The sequence below is a fragment of the Prunus avium genome, chromosome 6 (assembly GCF_965620075.1).
Source record: "Prunus avium chromosome 6, drPruAviu1.hap1.1, whole genome shotgun sequence".
Lineage (NCBI taxonomy): Eukaryota > Viridiplantae > Streptophyta > Magnoliopsida > Rosales > Rosaceae > Prunus > Prunus avium.
Window position 1 is genome coordinate 4,765,643 of NC_142289.1, and position 19,421 is coordinate 4,785,063.

The following is a 19,421-nucleotide window of genomic DNA, read 5'->3' on the forward strand; positions in this document are numbered from 1 at the left end:
GGTGGTGGTTGTGGTGGTGGTGGTGGAGGTGGAGGTGGAGGTGAAAGAGGAGGTGGTGGTTGTGGTGGTGGTGGTGGAGGATGAGGAGGAGGAGGATGTGGTGGTGGTGGTGGTGGCGGTGGTTGTGGAGGTAGTGAATGTGGTGGTGCAAGTGGTGGAGTTGGATGCGGAAGTGGAGGTGGTGTCATTTTTTAAAATGAATGATGGTATTTTGGGAATTAAAAAAATTCATTAAATGTTCATCTCTGCTTCTTTTGAAAGCAGCTTTGAAAAGCAACCCAGAGCCTGCTTTTAAAAGCTGCTGTCAAAAGGCCATTGCTTTTAAAATAATCAGGATATTTTCTTTTTACCAAACACCTTAAACTGCTTAACTTTAAAGTGAAGTGAATTTTTGGCCAAAAAAAGCAATCCCAAACGGGGCCTTAGTATATTAGAGACTTTTCGGGTTTGCTTGAATATTTGAGAAATTTGAAACAAAAAGAAACCAATGCAGAAAGATATGAATATGAGGATAAGCAATTAAAGGTTGAAAATTTAGAAGAAGAAAGGAGATGTGAGGAATATGAGGACAACCGATCTGGTCCAGTTTAGTCAGATGTGAAATCGGAATTGAAATCGATTCAAACCGATTCAAACCGATTTGGTGTCGGTTTGTTAACTTTTTTTATCAACAATTTTTTTTTTTTTCTGATGCAAAAAACTTTTTTTTTTCTTATGTTTTTTCCATCCGGTCTGACTCGGTGTCCCGGTTTTCCAATCCCAATACCCACCCCTACTTTCTATAATAGATTTCACGAAATTGTTTCTTTAGTTGACGTTTTTTTCAAAAACGTCGAAGTTATATTTCATTAGCTTATGGTTTTATTACAGTTTTTTATAAAACGTCATGAAAACTGATATATAGTTGACGTTTTTTAGAAAACATCAAAATTATGGATTTTCAAGAAACCTCTGTTAGACAGACGTTATCTGCAAGTTTGAATTCAAAGTCCTTATCTGTTTTGGATGAGAAGTCCTAGTTTGCCTGGACTTAATTTGAATTGTTTTCTGATATGGTTATCCTTTTTTGGTTTTCAATGTACAGATTGATTCCCATGTAAATAGGGATTTCTCATGTAATCGTTTGTAATTGTTAACTCTTGAAATATCAATATAAATACAGCTGCACCATTATGTTGATGGTATGCAAAGCTCACCACTCTTCTCTTGAGCAGTCTATTGTTTTACATGGTATCAGGCCTTTAGTCTTACAACTTGATCCATAATTATTATTTTTTTTTCTCCCAAACACTTGATTGTCTTCCATGACTACCACTGATGGGGATCGCACCTCTCCTACTTCCACTGTACTTCCATCTGCCACTGCAACCTCCATGCCGACTTTCATCAACATCAAATTGGATCGATCTAACTATCCACTCTGGCTAGCACAGATCGTTCCCCCCTCTAAAAAGTCGAGACCTCATGGGGTTTGTTGACGGTACCAATGTCTGTCCATCATCCACTCTTGCTGGAGGCACTACGACCAATCCTGCGTACTCTACCTGGATTCAACAGGATCAACTAATCCTCAGTTGGATCAATAGTTCTCCTACACCATCTGTGTTGTCTACTGTATCCCGGAATCAGAATGCTCGCACAACCTAGCAGGCCTTGGAGAGAAGATATGCCTCCACGTCCCAAAACAGGATCTTGCATCTGCGAAATGAATTACTCAGAACCATGAAAGGTGATTTGTCTGTCAATGACTACCTCGATCGGATGAATGCCATTGCCGACAACCTAGCTCTTGATGGACAGCCAGTCAATGATAATGAATTGGTTCAGATCATTATGAACAATCTTGGTCCAACTTATGATATGATTGTCAGTGCGGTTCAAGCTTGTGATACTCCTATCACTTATGATACTCTTGAAGCTCTTCTCTTGACGGCTGAACGTCGGATGGTGGAGCAAGTTGTTCCAATGCCGGACAATGGACCTTCGGCTTTTGTTGCTGCTCGCGGACGCGGTGGTTTCCATCCTCGAAGTTCTGGACGTGGTGCTGCTTCGCCTACTTGTGGAGGCTTTCCAAACCAACGAGGAGGTTCTTCTCGTTGAACTTTTACAACTCAGCGTCCTACCAATTTTGGGGAGTCTTCAACATCTGCTACTCCAAGAATTGTTTGCCAGATATATGGAAGGTCTAGTCATCCAGCTGTCGATTGTTTCCAGCGTATGAATGTGGCTTACGAAGGAAGGATTCCAGCCAAACGTCTCACTGCCATGGCCTCATCTCCCACCACCATCTCTCGCCAATCCAATGGAACTTGGCTTCTCGACACAGGTGCAAATGCACATATTACTCCGGACCTGCAAAACATTATCAATCCAAAGGAGTATGCTGGTAATGAACAGGTTGGAGGTGTAGGTAATACTAGTTTGCATATTTCTCATTTTGGTTCTTCCACTGTTAACACTGATTCTTGCAAGTTTTCTCTTAATGATATCCTACATTGTCCATCAGCTTCTACCAATTTAATCTCTGTCCATAGATTTACCTCAGACAACAATTGCTATATTCTAATTTTTCCTGATTGCTTTGTTGTAAAGGACCTCAAGACTCGGAAGACGCTTTTCCAAGGGAGATGTGAGAATGGATTATATCCATTTAATCTTGGGCGGTGGACTCTCCAATAAATCCTTTTCAGCTTTCGTAGGCACTCGAGTTTCTGCACAACAGTGGCACTATCACCTTGGTCATCCAGCTAGTTCCGTTGTTAGGTTTTTAATTTCCAATAAACAAGTACCAATTCGTGGTACCTCTGATGTAAGTTTTTGTCATTCATGTCCCTTAGGCAAAAGTACAAAATTGCCGTTCAGTCTGTCTAGTTCAATTTCAAATTCTCCACTAGAACTTGTACACTCTAATGTGTGGTGTTCTCCAATAAATTCAGTCCAAGGTTACCGCTACTATCACTTGTTTGTTGATGATTTTTCAAGATACTCCTGGATCTTTCCCATGAAACACAAACATGAAGTTTTTAATCTGTTTATCCGTTTTAAAAAATATGTTGAGAAAATGTTCAACACTCTCATAAAATCTTTACAATGTGATGAAGGGGGAGAGTACACTAAGCATGCGTTTCAAAATTATCTTGTTGATCATGGTATAATCCAAAGGTTTTCATGTCCTGAGCATCCTGAACAGAATGGTTTAGCCGAAAGAAAACATAGGCATCTTGTTGAAATTGGTATTGTTCTTCTATCTCATGCTTCCGTTCCTAATACCTATTGGTTTGATGCTTTTCAGACTGCCATATATTTAATTAATCGCTTGCCAACTAGAGTTTTGTCAAATAAATCTCCCTTTCAAACACTGTTTCGTAGGTCTCCTAGTTATGATATGTTCAAAACTTTTGGATGTCTATGCTTTCCCTGGCTCATGCCATATACCACTAATAAACTTCAACACAAATCCAAACCATGTGTCTTTTTAGGTTATTCACTGAATCATCAAGGATATAAGTGCTTGGATCTGTCCACGAGATGAATTTATGTGTCTCGCCATGTCCTATTCGACGAGGACAATTTTCCATTCAAGGATCTCACATCTTCTAAGGAGGGCGGCTTCAACTCAGGTAATTGTAATCCGGATGATTTACTTGTTTTTCCTAAGTCTACTAATATGATTGTTGCCTCAGGAACTCATGTGCCACCTCCACTAAATAACCCTACCCTCACGCCAATTACTCAACCTACCCAACCTCCACCAGTTCCAAATATTTCTCTTCCAATACAAGAATCAGTGCCTAATAATCAAAATGATAATCCTGTGTTTGATGTTGGCTTTTCCAATGATGTTGCTGCTGAATCTTCACCATCTTCTTCTCCACCACATCCGCGTATGGTAACAAGGTCCCAACTTGGGATACGGAAGCCGAATCCCAAATATGCCATGAATGCTAGTATGTATGTTCAATATATTGAACCTTCTTGTTTCAGTGAAGTTGTGAAACAGGAAGAATGGAGGCATGCCATGAGTCAAGAATTTAGTGCTTTGCAACGGAATGGAACTTGGACTCTTGTGCCGTTTCAATCTCACATGAATCTGCTGCCAAATAAGTGGGTTTTCAAGATTAAAAGAAAGTCTGATGGCTCCATCGAGAGGTATAAAGCACGGTTAGTTGCAAATGGTTTTCATCAAAAGGAAGGTGTCGATTACACCGAAACTTTCAGTCCAGTGGTAAAACATAGTACCATTAGACTAGTTTTGAGCTTGGCAGTCACAAAGAAATGGCATGTGCGACAATTAGATGTTCAAAATGCATTTTTGCATGGTTTTCTTGTAGAAGATGTCTATATGCAACAACCTGCAGGTTTCATTGATTCTCAGTTTCCTCAGCACGTATGTAAGTTGCAGCGCAGTTTGTATGGGTTGAAACAAGCACCAAGGGCTTGGTTTCAACGGTTCTCTGATTACTTGCTTGAACTTGGCTTCCAAGAATCAACATGTGATTACTCATTATTTGTTTTTCATCAACATGGTGTTTATTTGATTTTGTTGATTTACGTTGATGACATATTGGTCACAGGCAATGATCAATATCAAATTTCTTTACTTATCCAGCAGCTGAACAGACACTTCTCAATGAAGGATTTGGGGCCATTGCGTTATTTTTTGGGGATTGAGGTTGACTACAATGGGGACTCTATGCACTTAACTCAGTCCAAGTATGCTCTTGATTTGTTGTCACGCACTAAATTTGCAGACGCCAAGCCTATTTCCACACCTACACACAGTGGTCAGAAGATAAGTGCGCATGAGGGAGAGCCCTATTCTGATCCTGCTACTTATCGCAGTGTTGTAGGAGCATTACAGTATCTTACCATCACAAGACCAGACCTTGCGTATCCTGTGAACCAAGTGTGTCAGTTCATGCAAAATCCTACCTCTACTCACTGGTCTGCAGTCAAACGAATCTTACGTTATCTCAAAAATACTTATGATCATGGCTTAGTGTATCATCCTTGTGAATTGCAGCTCAATGCTTTCTCTGATGCAGACTATGCTGGTAATCCGGATTCTCGACATTCAACTGGTGGTTTTTGTATTTATTTGGGAAAGAACTTGGTTTCATGGAGTTCCAAAAAGCAGAAAACTGTATCACGGTCCAGCACAGAAGCTGAGTATCGACAGCTTGCTCATACTGTTGCAGAACTCTCTTGGTTCCGTTCCTTGTTTTGTGATTTGCGGCTACGCTTATCCCCTCCTCAAATCTGGTGTGATAATGTGTCGTCGCTAGCCATGGCTTCCAATCCTGTATTTCACTCTCGAACCAAACATTTGGAAGTGGACTTTCATTATGTTCGAGAGAAGGTAACTAGAGATGAGCTACTGGTTCATTTTGTGTGCTCGCAAGATCAGATTGCTGATCTGTTTACCAAGGGCTTGTCTGTTGTTCGTTTCAAGTACTTGGTGTCCAAGCTTCCAGTTGTTCAAAGACCTGTCAGCTTGCGGGGGGATGTTAGACAGACGTTATCTGCAAGTTTGAATTCAAAGTCCTTATCTGTTTTGGATGAGAAGTCCTAGTTTGCCTGGACTTAATTTGAATTGTTTTCTGATATGGTTATCCTTTTTTGGTTTTCAAATGTATAGATTGATTCAGTTATCCTTTTTGGGTTTTCAAATGTACAAATTGATTCCCATGTAAATAGGGATTTCTCATGTAACCGTTTGTAATTATTAACTCTTGAAATATCAATATAAATACAGCTACACCATTATGTTGATGGTATGCAAAGCTCTCACCACTCTTCTCTTGAGCAGTATTGTTTTACAACCTCAACTATGAAGTATTAACTAAGGCCTATTTTCTTGCAGTGCCCATTCTTCCTATGCAAAGGGAAGATAGGAAATAATGAAGGGGAGGCTTATAAGTTATATGATGATGTAGAAATAGCAAACATAATACAGGTCAACGAGCAAAAGATATAAGAAATTAATTAATAATAATATATATCTCTTTACATCTCTAGGTGTCTTCGTGTCATATATATACGGTTTCTAAAACATTAATCTGCCTTTCTCTTTTGGTAACTAATCATGTTTAAGATCAAGTCAACGAGAGAATATAGAGCGGTGCCACTCAAAATTTATCCAAAAGCAGAGGCACAAACATTCATTTATTCATTTAAAAGATTCCAGAAAACACAATAGAAGTAGTCTTGGAAATTCCAATGGTTAAGTGACATTACAAGTGAAAATCACTAATTTATTCATCTCGATTCACATCACAGCTTCAGTCTTCCCCGCTTCTATCCATATTAATCTCGTGAAGAACGACCACAACAGCAACTATGAAGGCGTAATCAACATGAGGGTACACAGTAACTCCAAATGCATCTCTTCCAAACAAAGCACTTTTAACATCATGTTTCTTGTGCATCTGCATTCACATTAATACATTATATATGTTATATCATCATCATGCATCATGATGAAACTGATGGATAATATGCTAAATCTTACTTGAGCAATGATGGTGTTATCTCCAGTGTATATGGTGCATGATCTCTCCCCCCAACTTCCTTTGACCTTGAAATCATATTGCTCTTCTTTTGTATTAGCAGCCAAGAACACATCTAATTCAGTCTTGAACTGGAAAAGCGATGACTTCTTCGCAGTGAAAAGTAAATCTTTGGCCTCTGAGCTCTCTCCTCTATATACGTGCCATCTCCTATGCGCTGTCAATATCTAAATCAACCCAAATAACAGCACTATGATCAAATTAGATCAAAGCAGAAACATGGGGGTGTAATTTTTCAGTGCTTTAGAGCTGTTTTGAATTGACCTTATATGAGATCAACATAGGGATGTAAATTGTAATTAACAAATTTAACTTAATTACTGCGATTCACTATAACTATATCAGTACGTACACGTGTCGCCAATCCATGAAACACAAATACAGGTGGGTACCTTTTGTCGAAAAGACAGGATCGGATTGCCGGCGCCGTCGAGCAAAACGCGGCGGTCGTGAAGGCTGAACAGGGAGCCTTTGATCTTGAACATGAGATTGCCGTTGACATCGGAGACTGTGAAGGCACCTTCCTTGAGGCTCATCATCTTCTCGGTGATCACCAGATCCACTGGGTACGTTGCTTGAAACTGTGGGCTGACCACCGTCACTGGGTTCGCCAGTGGCTGAGCGCTCGGTCCAGCTGCCGGCACCGGCACCGCATACGACATGTCGTTAGTTTCTCACCCACACTTGCAGAGCTTGATTTTTTTTGGGGTGTGATCACTGATCAGATTGTTTGGGTATTATTTATTGAAGGATGAGAATAGAGAAATGAGACAAGAGTTGACCCTCTCGTTCGGATAGTGGGAGGGAATCTGTCGGCGGGTCTGAATCCGACTGAGAGTGAAAATTGCAATTGCCATGAAGTGGCGGAGCCCTCTTGTGAACGCGTGGACGTAGTGCGTGGGGACATGTTGTCGAATAAATCCCATATCCAATAATGACATGGATGAAAGACAAATATTTCATTTCCAATTTTGTGATTTGAGAATTATTTATGTTAAATGGTATTGACTCAGTTATTTCTGTGTAAATAAGTATAACGTAATCTTTACATATGTATGTAACAAAGAAAAAAAAGCAACAGATAGTTGTGATTTTGGATATTTAGGTGCATAATTAAAGTTCTATTATTAGGAATATTTGTTGCACCAACTATACTTGTAATTACCTTATGTCGAAGAGCAGAGCCGGTCCATTACATATGGAGGCCCCGTGCGAAGAAAGCTGATGAGGCCCCATATGTATAAGTAAAATAACAATTTTTCAAATTTTAAAATTCATAAATCATAAATATATTAAACCGAAATCATTATATGGCATCAATTACATTAGACAAATAGAATCAAGATCATCCTTCGTCTATTTTCACACACTCATCTATTCAATTTTCTTTTACATACAAAAAAACTACACCCAGCAAAATGAAGCAAAATACTTCAAAACCAGCAACACTCAAGAACCCAAGCAAGTACAATCATCAACCAGCAACCAAACCAGCTACAGAATCATCTAAAAATTGTCCTCCTTACATTTGGAGCTGCAAAATCATTAATAAAACGAGTACAATCAAGTTCTTCCAAGAAATCACTTTCAACAGATATCAAAGTTAAACCATTTAATCTTTCTTGTGACATGGTTGACCGCAAGTAAGATTTCAATAACTTCAATTTTGAAAAACTTCTCTCAGCAGATGCAACTGTAACAGGCAAAGTTAATAATATTCTATAAGCAGTAATTGCATTTGGAAAACAGTTTAGTCTTGTTAAAGAACTCAAAATTTCAGTGGCTGTTTTTGCCTCTTTTGGGAGAATCTCTCGTATGATTTTTAACTCTTCAAACAAATCTTTCCCATCAAGATCAGAAGACATGCCATGTTTTAAAAAACTTTCCAAATGATCACAACATGATTCTAAATTATTTGCATCGAATGAGTTTAATTTATTTAAAGTAAATAAGAAACCAAATATATCCTCAAATGTTTGGTATTGTTCAAACCTTCTTTTTAAAAAACTTGCAACAAAAGCAAAACACCTTATCCAAATGCTTGGAATACACCAGCCATTCCCTATCATACTTATCTCCATTTGATAAATAACGAGTGTAAAACGTTGAGGAGAAATGTCTAGAAAATTTATCACTAGGTCCCTTCTCAATTGATAGATCTCTTCTTGGACCATTTGCCAATAATTCATCTCTTGATTTTGAATCTAGACCATCCCAAGTCCTAGGATCATAAATATCTAAAGGAATAGATTGACTTGGTTGTTCCTCCTCATTGATTACATTATCATTTTCAACATGAGCATGACCTAAGTTTTCCACATTTTCATTAGCCTGTTCATCATGACCTACATTTTCAAGATTTTCAACTAAACCTTGTGGTTCTTTAATAATGAATTTATCAAGAGCACCTCTTTGAGATTGAGTTAATTCTTCAACTCTTCTCTTTTGTTGGAGCTTACTATATCCAGATGAGTGTTTTCTTTTAAACATTTTTCTAATATAGCAAAATAACACACATCATAACAAAAAAAGAGGACAATAGAACCTGATTTTTGCAGCTTTCATCTGATTTTGACGGTTTCACCTGATTTTCACAAAACAAAAAGTCTGTTAAAATAATTACAAAAACAATATATGAAAAGCATTGACAAATTAGGGATAGAGATTCACCTGATTTTTTAGGTTTCTTCTTGCAATCATATGATGGCTAATTCCAAATGCAACTTATAATTTCTAAATTCTAATATGAGAGAGAGAGAGAGAGAGAGAGAGAGAGAGAGAGAGAGAGGTGTGGTGGAGACTTGAGAGAAGAGATGCACATAGAGCGCCTTTTGAGTTGCCAAAGAGTAAAGGAGATTTGTGTTTGGACGGAAGATGGAAGAAGAATCAAGAAGGAACAATCTGCTGTCCGTTAGGAAATAATAATATTTTTGGAATAAAAAAAATATAATATATTGCTGGGTTGCTGGGCTTTTTAAAACATTTGGAGGCCCCTAAATTTTGGGGGCCCTGTGAAGAAGGAACAATCTGTCCAGGAAATGATAGTAATATTTTTGGAATAAAAAAATATATAATATATTGCTGGGCTTTTTAAAACATTTGGAGGCCCCTAATTTTGGGGGCCCTGTGCGGTCGCACAGCCCACACATGCTGTGGGCCGCCTCTGTCGAAGAGTGAGGGTCAAAAACTTGATTTATGGAAACACAATAATCTTGGTGAGTTTGCTTATAATCTTAATATTTGTTGAATCACTATTCTTAATAATTAATACGTGTCTATAAGCATAATCATGGTTAATTTTTTACTTTGATTAATGTAACCATGATTATGCTTATGGACACGTGTCAAATGTTGAGAAAGGTTGTGAGCTTACACATTAGCTTAAAGTGATGAACAAAAATACTCCCTTATGTAAATCTCCTTTTATATATGAGATCATGGGAAATAAGTTTTTTTGGGCAAATCGTACGTGTTTAGTATATTAGAGGCTTTCTTGATTACTTGCAAAATTTGAGAAATTTGAAACAGAAAGAAACCAATACAAGTAGAGAATGTGGAGAAAGATATGAACATGAGGGCAACAAAGGTTGAAAATTTAGAAGAAGAAAAGATATATGAGGAAAGTGAGATTTTAGCCACACATGTCAAACCAATACGAGTGCGCGCATCATCACATTCACATGTCATTTATCAAATGAAGATTATTATAATCGAGCAACATAAATCTTAATACTTATGAATACATACAAAGGCAAAGGCTAAAGGGATAGCAACAAGTTTCCTCATTAGAGTAAGAAAGTAGATCCAAACTAATCTACTCAATCCTTGGTATTAATTTTATTTTATATTAATCTTATCAAAAATCACAATAAGCGCGATGATGAATGCAGAGTCAATGCCTGGGTACACTGTCACCATGAATTTGTCCTCTCCAAACAGCACGCTTTCAACTGTTCGCTTCTTATGCATCTGCAATATTTTCCCCACAAAGACACTCTATCGCAGTCAATACACAGTGCAGTAATTAATTAATATTAATGTAGTTAATAATAAGATTAATTGTAGTAATCTTACTTGGGCAACGATGGTGGAAGAGTTCCCACCATATATGACACAAGATCGTTCAAACCAACTTCCTTTGATCTTAAAGTCAGGTGCTTTCTCGGCTATGTTATTTGCTAAGAAAATATCCAATTTGGTCTTAAATTGGAACATCGAAGACCTCGTAGCACTAAAAATCAGATCCCTTGTTTCTGTGCTATCCCCCCTAAAAACTTGCCATCTTTCATGTGCACTTAAGAACTGCACATAAATATACATATGAGTCAGTTAAGTACATACAAGAGAATTAGTATAAACTCTCGTAAATGTTCTCTTGGAAGACTGTGTGTCAATTTATTATCAGACTACGAATTCAAACTATTATGTTTTACCAAATTCACAATCTAAAAATATTAGGGCCCGTTTGGTAACGTTTTTAGATAATATTTTCAGAGAATGAAAACAAGAAAATTAATTTGCATTTTCAGGAAATGAAAATGCGTCTGGTAGATTAATTAAAAAACATCTTCAGAAAACAGAAAGAATGAAAATGTATCTGGTAGTACAATTTGAAATAATAATATTGAGTTATTTTTATGAAAACGTTTCCCATGAGAATGGAAACAACTTTTTTATGTTTTCTACAAGTACACACGAACTTGTCTTCATTTTATGAAAACATTCTCAGTGTTTTCTGTTTTTGGGCCACCAAACGTGTTTTTGTCTCATTTTTGTTGAATTATAGCCTTAAGCTGACTTAAGAGTTAGTTTAATTAGTTTTTCATTTTATTCTTTTTTTTTTAAGACAAGTGTAAGCTTCCTATTGGTTGCCTAAGTGAACGGCTGAGATCACCTTGTGATGTAAGGGATCCAGCTACTGTGCCTAACGGATATATTCCTCACACTAAGTGCGTGAGGTTGTAAGAGTGAGAATGGTGAATGAACATTCTCTGCTACACGTATAGCAGAGCATTAGTCCTCAATTCTTCTTGCTTCTTCTTTTTTGTTTTCTTCTGTGATTTCTGAATCAAAAACATTTAAAACACTAACAATTTTTGTTCTCTGAAAATGAAAACAACCCCTTAAAACGTTACCGAACAGGCCCTTCGGCTCTTACCCTATAAACCTAAACGTTCACAAACAAGGCTAGCTTAAAGTGCAAAAGCTACATTAAAAACCCTATACATGTGGTTTTTTTCATGTGTTATGTTAACTAACAAAGTTTTACCTTCTTTCTTAGAGAGATGATGGGATAACCAGCTGTGTCAAGTAAGATCATGCGGGCAAGAAGGCTTAAATCATCTCTTTTGACTTTAAAAATGACGTTGCCATTGACATCAGAGACTTCATATTTGCCATCGGTTATGATCAAACCTTTTCTAACAATTGCAATATCTACAGGTTGGGGGCTGCAGAAGTGAGGGCTGACGATCGAAACGGCGGGATGAGCGTAGGCTGTTGTCCCAGGATCAGCGTACTCTAATGATGCCGGATTAGCGTTGGCTAACGATGGTGCGCTAGCTTCTGGTTGTCTCATGGTAAGAGAAATGGCGGATACCGATGAGCACCTGTATTTTGATTTGGTTTAGGATAGAAAGAACGGCAATAATGTGTGGTGAATGGTGAGATTGATCTTTTATGAAATGAGGACAGGCCAAAACGTGTTTCGTATATTGACCGTTTAAGTTTAAAACAAAGCAAGTCAAGCCAATGCGTAGACTTTGAAATTGTCGGACTTTTAAACAAATACTATAGTCTATAGAGGGTTGAAAGGTGGCTTGGTTTTTTTTTTTTTTTTTTTTTTTTGAATGATGAAATTTCATTACGAAAAACTCATCGAAGAGGATGGTACAAATACAGCAATACAAGTAACCCAGTAAGAAATCACAAATCTAATACGCAATATCAGATAAACAGGAGCAACAAACTACCCCATATGAAGATATCAACAGATAAACAATTCAATCCTCTTATTAAAAATTTTAGACCAACTTTTTGGTTTCAAAGTTTGAAGGTGGAAGTTTATCTCATAATTTATATGAGACGAAGTCATGGCGACAAGCCTGTGCTAATTCATATTAAAATATCTGGGACTGAAAATAATTATACGTTTGGATTGTGTAGGCATGGTGAAGATAATTTTGTTTGAAAGTGTTATTTTATATCCCAACAAGAAATAAAGCGTTATTTTATTTAGTAAATTAAGATTGGACCCATAAATTTCATTTTTAACCACCTACAGTCCTTCTCTTTATTTTTCTATTTAAAATATCCACTTTTCCAAATAAAATCCAATGACTAGGATTCAACTAAGCAAATTACCTAATCTAACTTAAAATCTAATTTATTATATTTTTCGGATTCCAACAACACTACCCCAATTTATAAGTTGAAGTGTTCTATGGTGGGTGTATTAAGTCTTGGTTCCTGAATTTAGAGTGCTGCTATTCCCACCCTCTTGTCCTATTTTCCCACACACCTTATCTTCAAAATTTTAAAGGCAAATTTAACCTATTGTAAAATGACTTTTAAGGACTCAACTCTAAGTTAACACTGTTAATTCAAGAAAATAAAAGTAAAAACAAAAACAGACAATTAGAATAAATAAATAAAAGAGCCCAGCAAACAACCCTCAGACTACCCACCCAACCCCATGACAACCAAACCAACCTCCCCTCCTCACCTCACCGCCAGCCACATCATCAATTGCCACCTAAACCAAATGAGTTGCTCTTGTAAGATTCCCAGTTGCCCTCCTCTCTATTTTTCTTTTTTTATAAATCTAAATTAGAGAAAATAAATCTCTTTTACTCTTTGTTTATTGTTGTCTGGGTAGGCCATAGATCTTCATACGATTGCAGCTTCTATTAAATGTTAGACTTTGCTGATATTGATGAAGACTAGGATGAGCGACTTTGGCAGGCAATGCAGTCGAAGTGTCGTCTCAAATCTGGGCCAATTGATGTAATATTTCTCGTGGGTTTGTTTATTCGTGGGCTGATTGAAATGGAGAAAGGAGAAGAATGTTAGATTGGGGTTTGAAGGTGTTGTTCAATACAACTGAAATAATGGTGAAAGAGACATGAGGAGGAGGACGGAGGAGGGGAGGCTTGGCCCGAGGTGGAAGGTATAGGTGGTTCTTGTTAAGGTTTGATGGAGTGTGCGGTGGGTGGCTGCTGAAAACTTTTTATTTATTTATTTATTTAATATTTTGGGACTCAATCAATAGTGTTAAGTTAGGGTTAAAAGTGTCAAGTGAATGGAGAGGTGTCAATAATTAAAGGGTATTTTAGGAATAATGGTGGGTGCAAAGATATGATTGTGGTTTTTCAAATTTTCATAGTGGGTGGGAAGATAAGGTGGGTGGGGAAATAAGACAGGTGGGTGGAAATAGCAACACTTATTTATTGTTTTGATTACCTCCCACCGAATTAGCCTGCAATTCAATACTCTTTATGCATAAGTTTTGATTATAAATTTAGTCCTAATCCAAGCATCACCAAACACCGGATAAGTGTTATTCAACTTAAGCCAATTCAAACCAAGAAAATTTCTGAGCATAGTTCATGCCAAGACAATCTTCCGTAACAAACGAGGCTGAAGGGACCAACTTGGCAAATGACTGAAAGACTTGTTGTCGGATCAATTGCCCAAGTCTGTCCGAATGACACCCTTATTTTGTCTTCTATGATGGATCAATCCTCCGAGTGTTCCCCACACGCATAAATTCTGCACTGGCTTCTCAAACAAGCTAATAAGTTTTAAAATTGGCAGCCCATCCCACACGTCACGTTGCCTTTTAAAAGCCACACAACCATATTTGTACAATTTGAGTGACAAAGTCAAAAGAATTTTCCACATAAAAGAATTGATTTGTAGGCCAAAGAAAAATCAAATCATGATATAAGTTAGTGTTCTCAACATTTTCCACTGAAAAATTATATCCTTGTTGTTGAGCTTAGTTGGTTGGATTTTATTTTTTGTTGTATTGGTGTGCCTTTTTGTGGTTTCTTAATAACATCTAGGGTTTGTCCAATATAGGTCCCTACAATTTCTATTTCCTAGACATATACCCATCATTCTATAAATCTATGTGTAAAATTCAATTTCAAACTTAAATGACCAGTAAGATATAAGAGGTCATAGTATTCCTATGTTTTTACATCATTGCCATCAGACTTCATATTTTATTTATAATGTATTCCAAGCATTTCATTAACTGCCATAATAGCATATCAATAGCAATTTTGAGGGACCATCGCAGCAATGGTCCCTCAACTAGACCCGTAGTTACACTTTGGTCACTCAATTCAATTATTAGTTACAGAGGTCACTCAAGTAGGTGTTTTGTTGCACTAGTTGTCCTTCCGTCAAGTCTGTGACATTTTCCGTTTAAAATAATGACGTGGCAAGCATCTTAGAGCACGAGTGATGGGCAAATGTGACTTTTTGCTTAATTAAAACGAATCTTTTGCTTTTGAAGAGAACAACAATTACACATAAATGGCAGTCTGAGCAAAAGGGAAAAATGGTGAAGGTAGAGAATCTAGGGTTTTCAAATCGAGAGGTATTTGACTTCGATTTTTGGGGGATTGTGGAACATTATTCTTTAATGGACTAAGTAGCGAAGGATTTTGAGTTAAAAAAGCGATAAAGTACAGATCTAGGATTTCAACTTCGTGAAAATCACATAGAAAAGTGTCGGGTCTACTGTGTGTGGAAGCTTCTTCAAATGGAGACAATTTTTCGGTGGTCTGGAGAACCCCCCAAGTACGGTAAGTTACTATAACCTAAATATTCCTTCTTCATTTTATATTGGTTTATATTCTGTTTGAAAATGTGTGGTCCTCCTATTGACAATGAAGTTTTGGCTTTAAGGTTGAAAAAAATGTAAGTTGGAGTCTTTATTATTGTCTGTGGTCCCATTTTTGTCAGTTTGTCATGGAAGTGATTTCACACTTGCACATGCCTGCACTTAAATTGTCTTCATTGTGTACTTTGTCTTCATTGTCATGAAAAAAAATGTAAGCATACCTTTGTGTAATGTGGTAGATAAAGCAGAGCTGTGTACTCTTGAACTCCACCACTTTGGTCTGTTGGATAATGGCATGTATAAGGGAGGCAAAGTATGCTATGTTGACAACTGTATTCATGACTCTCTGTCATTATTGGATTTAAAGAAAATTGGGATAGATCTTGGATACAAAGTTGATATAACACAAAGGGTTACAAACTTAAAAGTTTACTATAAGGGGCCTGCAAAAAGTGGTTAGCATGTTGTGAATGAGGTTGTAAATGATAGTTGTATTCCAGGGTTGGTTGGGAGCATTTCATCATATTAGGTTTTGGTGTTGTATTACCATGATCCTACTCATAACAACGAGCTAGAGAATCAAGATGAAAAGCAAGAACAACATAGTGAAGATGTTGGCAATGAAGAGGAAGAGGAGGAAAAAGAGGATGTTATTGTTGACAGTGATTATGAAGTAAGTGAAGAAGAAAATGGTAATCAAGAGGCTGCATCTAGAGCACAAGAGGTTCACGATGCACCAAATGTTAAATATGCACAATGTTTTGAAGAGATGAATGAAATGCCTATTAATGAAGCTACATGGGAGATATCAGATGATGATGAAGATAGTGATCGACTTCCTTCTTATGGTGATAGCTCTGGTGGTGAGGAAGATGGTCAAAAAAAGACAAGCAAGAGGAAATGGAAGATGCCAACTTTTAAACAGTTTAGGAAAGAAACTGATTTGAGAAATCCAAAGTTTAGAATTGGAATGCAATTTGCCAATAAGGATGAACTAAAGGAAGCTATTAGGGAGTATGCAATTGTGCAAGGGAGGAATGTTAAATTGGTGAAGAATGATAATAAAAGGATTCAAGCAAAGTGTGTAGGTCACACGAGATGCTCATTTATTCTATTTGCTTCCAAGATAGATAGAGATGAGCAGACATTTGTCATAAAGACTCTCTCCTTAGAGCACGAGTGTACTAGAGTGGACAAACTAAAATATACTAATTCAAGGTGGCTGTCAAATAGGTTTGCTGACAAGATTAGGAAAAATAATGAGTGGGATGTAGGGGCATTCCAGTCTGAGGTATTGGAAAAGTACCATATGAATGTTTCAAGGCATCAGATTTATAGAGCAAAGAGCTTGTCCAAAGTGATCATTGAAGGAAGCTATGTGGAGCAATATGCGAGGCTATGAGACTATGCAAAAGAATTGAAGAAGGCTAACAAGGGCAGTACTGTGATTATAAAGAATAAGATGAAGGGTGATGTACCTATGTTTCAAAGAATTTATGTATATTTGGAAGCTTGTAAGAGGGGATTTAAAGGGAAAAATATCAAGATGAAGGGTGATGTACCTGTGTCTCTATGGCTCCCCTACCTCCACCAAGGAAAAATATCAAGAAATGAAGACATTCAAATCAAAGTGCAGATCTGGAACTCATTGTTGCAAAATGGGGAGAAAAAAAATTACCCACAAAATTTTCTGATTATCAAAGTCATAGGTGCCTTTCCATTTGGAGAAGAGAGAGAGAGGGGAGGGAGAAAGAGAAAGTTGATGCAGAGGAGAGGGGGAGAGAGAGTTGAAGTACTTATTATGTTTTGGATCCCTTGGCTTGAGAGAGAGAGAGAGAGAGAGAGGCAGTGGAGATGAGGAGGTATGTCGGGGGTGGGGGAGGTGCGTCAGAAAGAAGAGCTAGGGGAGATCGCGGTGGGGCTAGCTGGATGGCTGGGTAAGGGTGATGAGATAATAGAAATAGCAAGATCCTCACGCAAAGTCATGAGTCTCACATCCGCATTATGGGTAAAACTATGTGCAACAAAAGAATGTGTAGCCCCGGGGTCGATCAAAACACGTGCAGGAATTCGAAAGACTGGTAACATACCTATGATGACGTCTGGTGACACATGTGCCTCCTGCTGAGTCATATTGTACACCCTACTAGTTGCTCTGGAGCTTCCACCACGTCCCCTCTGCTGGTTTCCTCCTCCACTAGTCGCACTAGTTTGGGCCCCACTACTAGATGAGGCTTCCACAAACTGAGATGTACCTTGCACTCGACTTTGTACCCTACTCCCCTGAGTTGGCCCAACTGTGATTTCTCTACCTTGCAATAGCATCAAACACTCCCTCCGAAAATGCCCTGACTGTCCACAATGGTAGCACCCAGAAGCACCCTGCTGACACAGCCCAGTATGATGTATGTTGCACAAGGCACACTGGGGGCGACTCATTCCACTATAAACTGTCTGCAACTGTCTCCCCGCGCTTCTAGCTATACCATCTCCAGAACGAGGTCTAGAACTACCACTCTAATTAGACCCACCGCTGGAACTGACTCCAGTTCGAAAACCTCCATAACTACGGCCACTGGACGATCCGAAGCTGAAACTACCCCTCTTGGATGACCCTTGACTGGGACCACCCATATCATACTGACGCCAGTGAGAATCACCTTGTCCTCGCACCATCATCTGACTGCTCTCAATCAACAAAGCAGACATGACCAAATCACCAAAGTTTACCAGACGTTGTCCCACTACGATGTCACGGATGGATGCCTTCAGTCCTCTGGTGAACAACTGACACTTCTTCCTCTCATCTGCCACAAGTGGTGCACAGTACTTGGACAATTTATTGAATTTCTTCTCATACTCAAGCACTGTCATACTACCCTATTCCAGCTGAAGAAACTCATCCATCTTCATATTTTGATAAGCTTAGTGGGTAGAACTGCTCATCAAATGCTGTCCAGAAAACTGACCAGAAAATAACTAACGGATCTTGATACCGTCTCTTGAGTGACTCCCACCAATGTCTGGCATTCTAGGATAGAAAGAAAGTAGACAGGACTACTCTGCGCTCTTGTGGAATATCCATCACCTCTATTATCCTTTACATCTTTTCTATCCATTCTTCAGCCATGGCGGGGTCACCGTCACCATTAAATTCCACTGCCCATATCCTTCTAGCCTGGTCCGCATATGTCAAGGATGCATCTCTGGCATGCCTAGTTCGAGACAAGGCCTGAGTTAACAACTCTAGTATATGCTAAAAATTGGGGTCCATTAGTGGAGTAGCCATCATCGGTCTTGCCTCTGTCTGACCTCCTATAAAAGACTGTTGTTCCACATGTTCTGGTGTTGGACCCGGAATTGGATCATTTTCTGGCTGAGGATGAGGATCATGTCCTCGAAGTCGGGACAACTGACGGGTCCCTCTACAAGTACCACCACGCTTAAGGCCCATGATTCTGTCACAGGAAACATGAATTCACCAAAACAAAAATGCACACAAGGTCCAAAGTCTACAGGAATTTAAACCTAATGCTATGATACCAAGTTGACAGGACCCGACCCAAATTCTACTTTGGAATCCGAGCTGAACCCTGTGCGTATCCGACACCTGGAGGGTGCTAGGCACAAATGACCGAATTGCCCTTCTAACTGAAAAATCCAAATTTTATTATAAGTTTGACTTCTGCCGAAAATTCAGCAAAGTATCCCTTGTAATTTGCTCATTTCCCGAAATTTTCATCTGTAGAAAAGCAGTTTATAACCCCAACTGTCAGCATGCATTCAATTTCCATCCAGACAATCCAACCACTACTAGACGGCCTTAGGCCTTACAAAAATCCTAGGGCAATTCTTCATAGCAATACTAATTCAGAATTTACAAAGGAAAATTATAATTACAAAAGAAATCCTACGTAGCGGAGAGGATGAGTGGAGAGTGGTGACAGCCATGTGGTGACGCTCCGGTACACGACTACTGCCTGGGGGCGCAAAACATT

General features: G+C 38.4%; 2 protein-coding genes and 1 pseudogene across 3 annotated transcripts; all 3 read right to left on the reverse strand.

Moving 5' to 3' along the window:
- Window positions 1-6,150: 6,150 nt before the first annotated feature.
- LOC110767290 (protein LURP-one-related 15) lies at window positions 6,151-7,381 on the reverse strand. Its single transcript, XM_021970790.2, has 3 exons — window positions 6,962-7,381; window positions 6,512-6,736; window positions 6,151-6,428 (listed from the first exon to the last, which is right to left on the reverse strand). The coding sequence occupies exons 1-3, from the start codon at window positions 7,229-7,231 to the stop codon at window positions 6,282-6,284; spliced, it is 642 nt and encodes a 213-aa protein (XP_021826482.1). The 5' UTR covers window positions 7,232-7,381; the 3' UTR covers window positions 6,151-6,281.
- Window positions 7,382-10,213: 2,832 nt separating this feature from the next.
- On the reverse strand, window positions 10,214-12,243 carry LOC110767287 (protein LURP-one-related 10-like). Of its 2 annotated transcripts, none has more exons than XM_088255403.1 (3): window positions 11,839-12,243; window positions 10,644-10,871; window positions 10,214-10,565 (listed from the first exon to the last, which is right to left on the reverse strand). In XM_088255403.1, exons 1-3 carry the CDS (start codon window positions 12,145-12,147, stop codon window positions 10,407-10,409), a joined length of 696 nt encoding a protein of 231 aa, XP_088111529.1. In that variant the 5' UTR covers window positions 12,148-12,243; the 3' UTR covers window positions 10,214-10,406. The 2 variants fall into 2 exon arrangements, with proteins under 2 accessions (XP_088111529.1, XP_021826480.2); XM_021970788.2 differs by having other exon boundaries at window positions 10,214-10,538; window positions 11,839-12,239.
- Window positions 12,244-17,310: 5,067 nt separating this feature from the next.
- Window positions 17,311-18,877, reverse strand: LOC148293519 (uncharacterized; annotated as a pseudogene).
- Between the last annotated feature and the right edge of the window lie 544 nt (window positions 18,878-19,421).

Bases quoted from the DNA above. Each gene is read 5' to 3' on its own strand.
- LOC110767290 (XM_021970790.2), bottom strand. From the start codon at position 7,231: ATGTCGTATGCGGTGCCGGTGCCGGCAGCTGGACCGAGCGCTCAGCCA. The intron at 6,737-6,961 runs GTACCCACCTGT...GGGTTGATTTAG, and splicing joins TCCTGTCTTTTCGACAAAAG to ATATTGACAGCGCATAGGAG. The intron at 6,429-6,511 runs GTAAGATTTAGC...ATGTGAATGCAG, and splicing joins ATAACACCATCATTGCTCAA to ATGCACAAGAAACATGATGT.
- LOC110767287 (XM_088255403.1), bottom strand. From the start codon at position 12,147: ATGAGACAACCAGAAGCTAGCGCACCATCGTTAGCCAACGCTAATCCG. The intron at 10,872-11,838 runs GTAAAACTTTGT...ATTTATGTGCAG, and splicing joins TCATCTCTCTAAGAAAGAAG to TTCTTAAGTGCACATGAAAG. The intron at 10,566-10,643 runs GTAAGATTACTA...TGACTGCGATAG, and splicing joins CTTCCACCATCGTTGCCCAA to AGTGTCTTTGTGGGGAAAAT.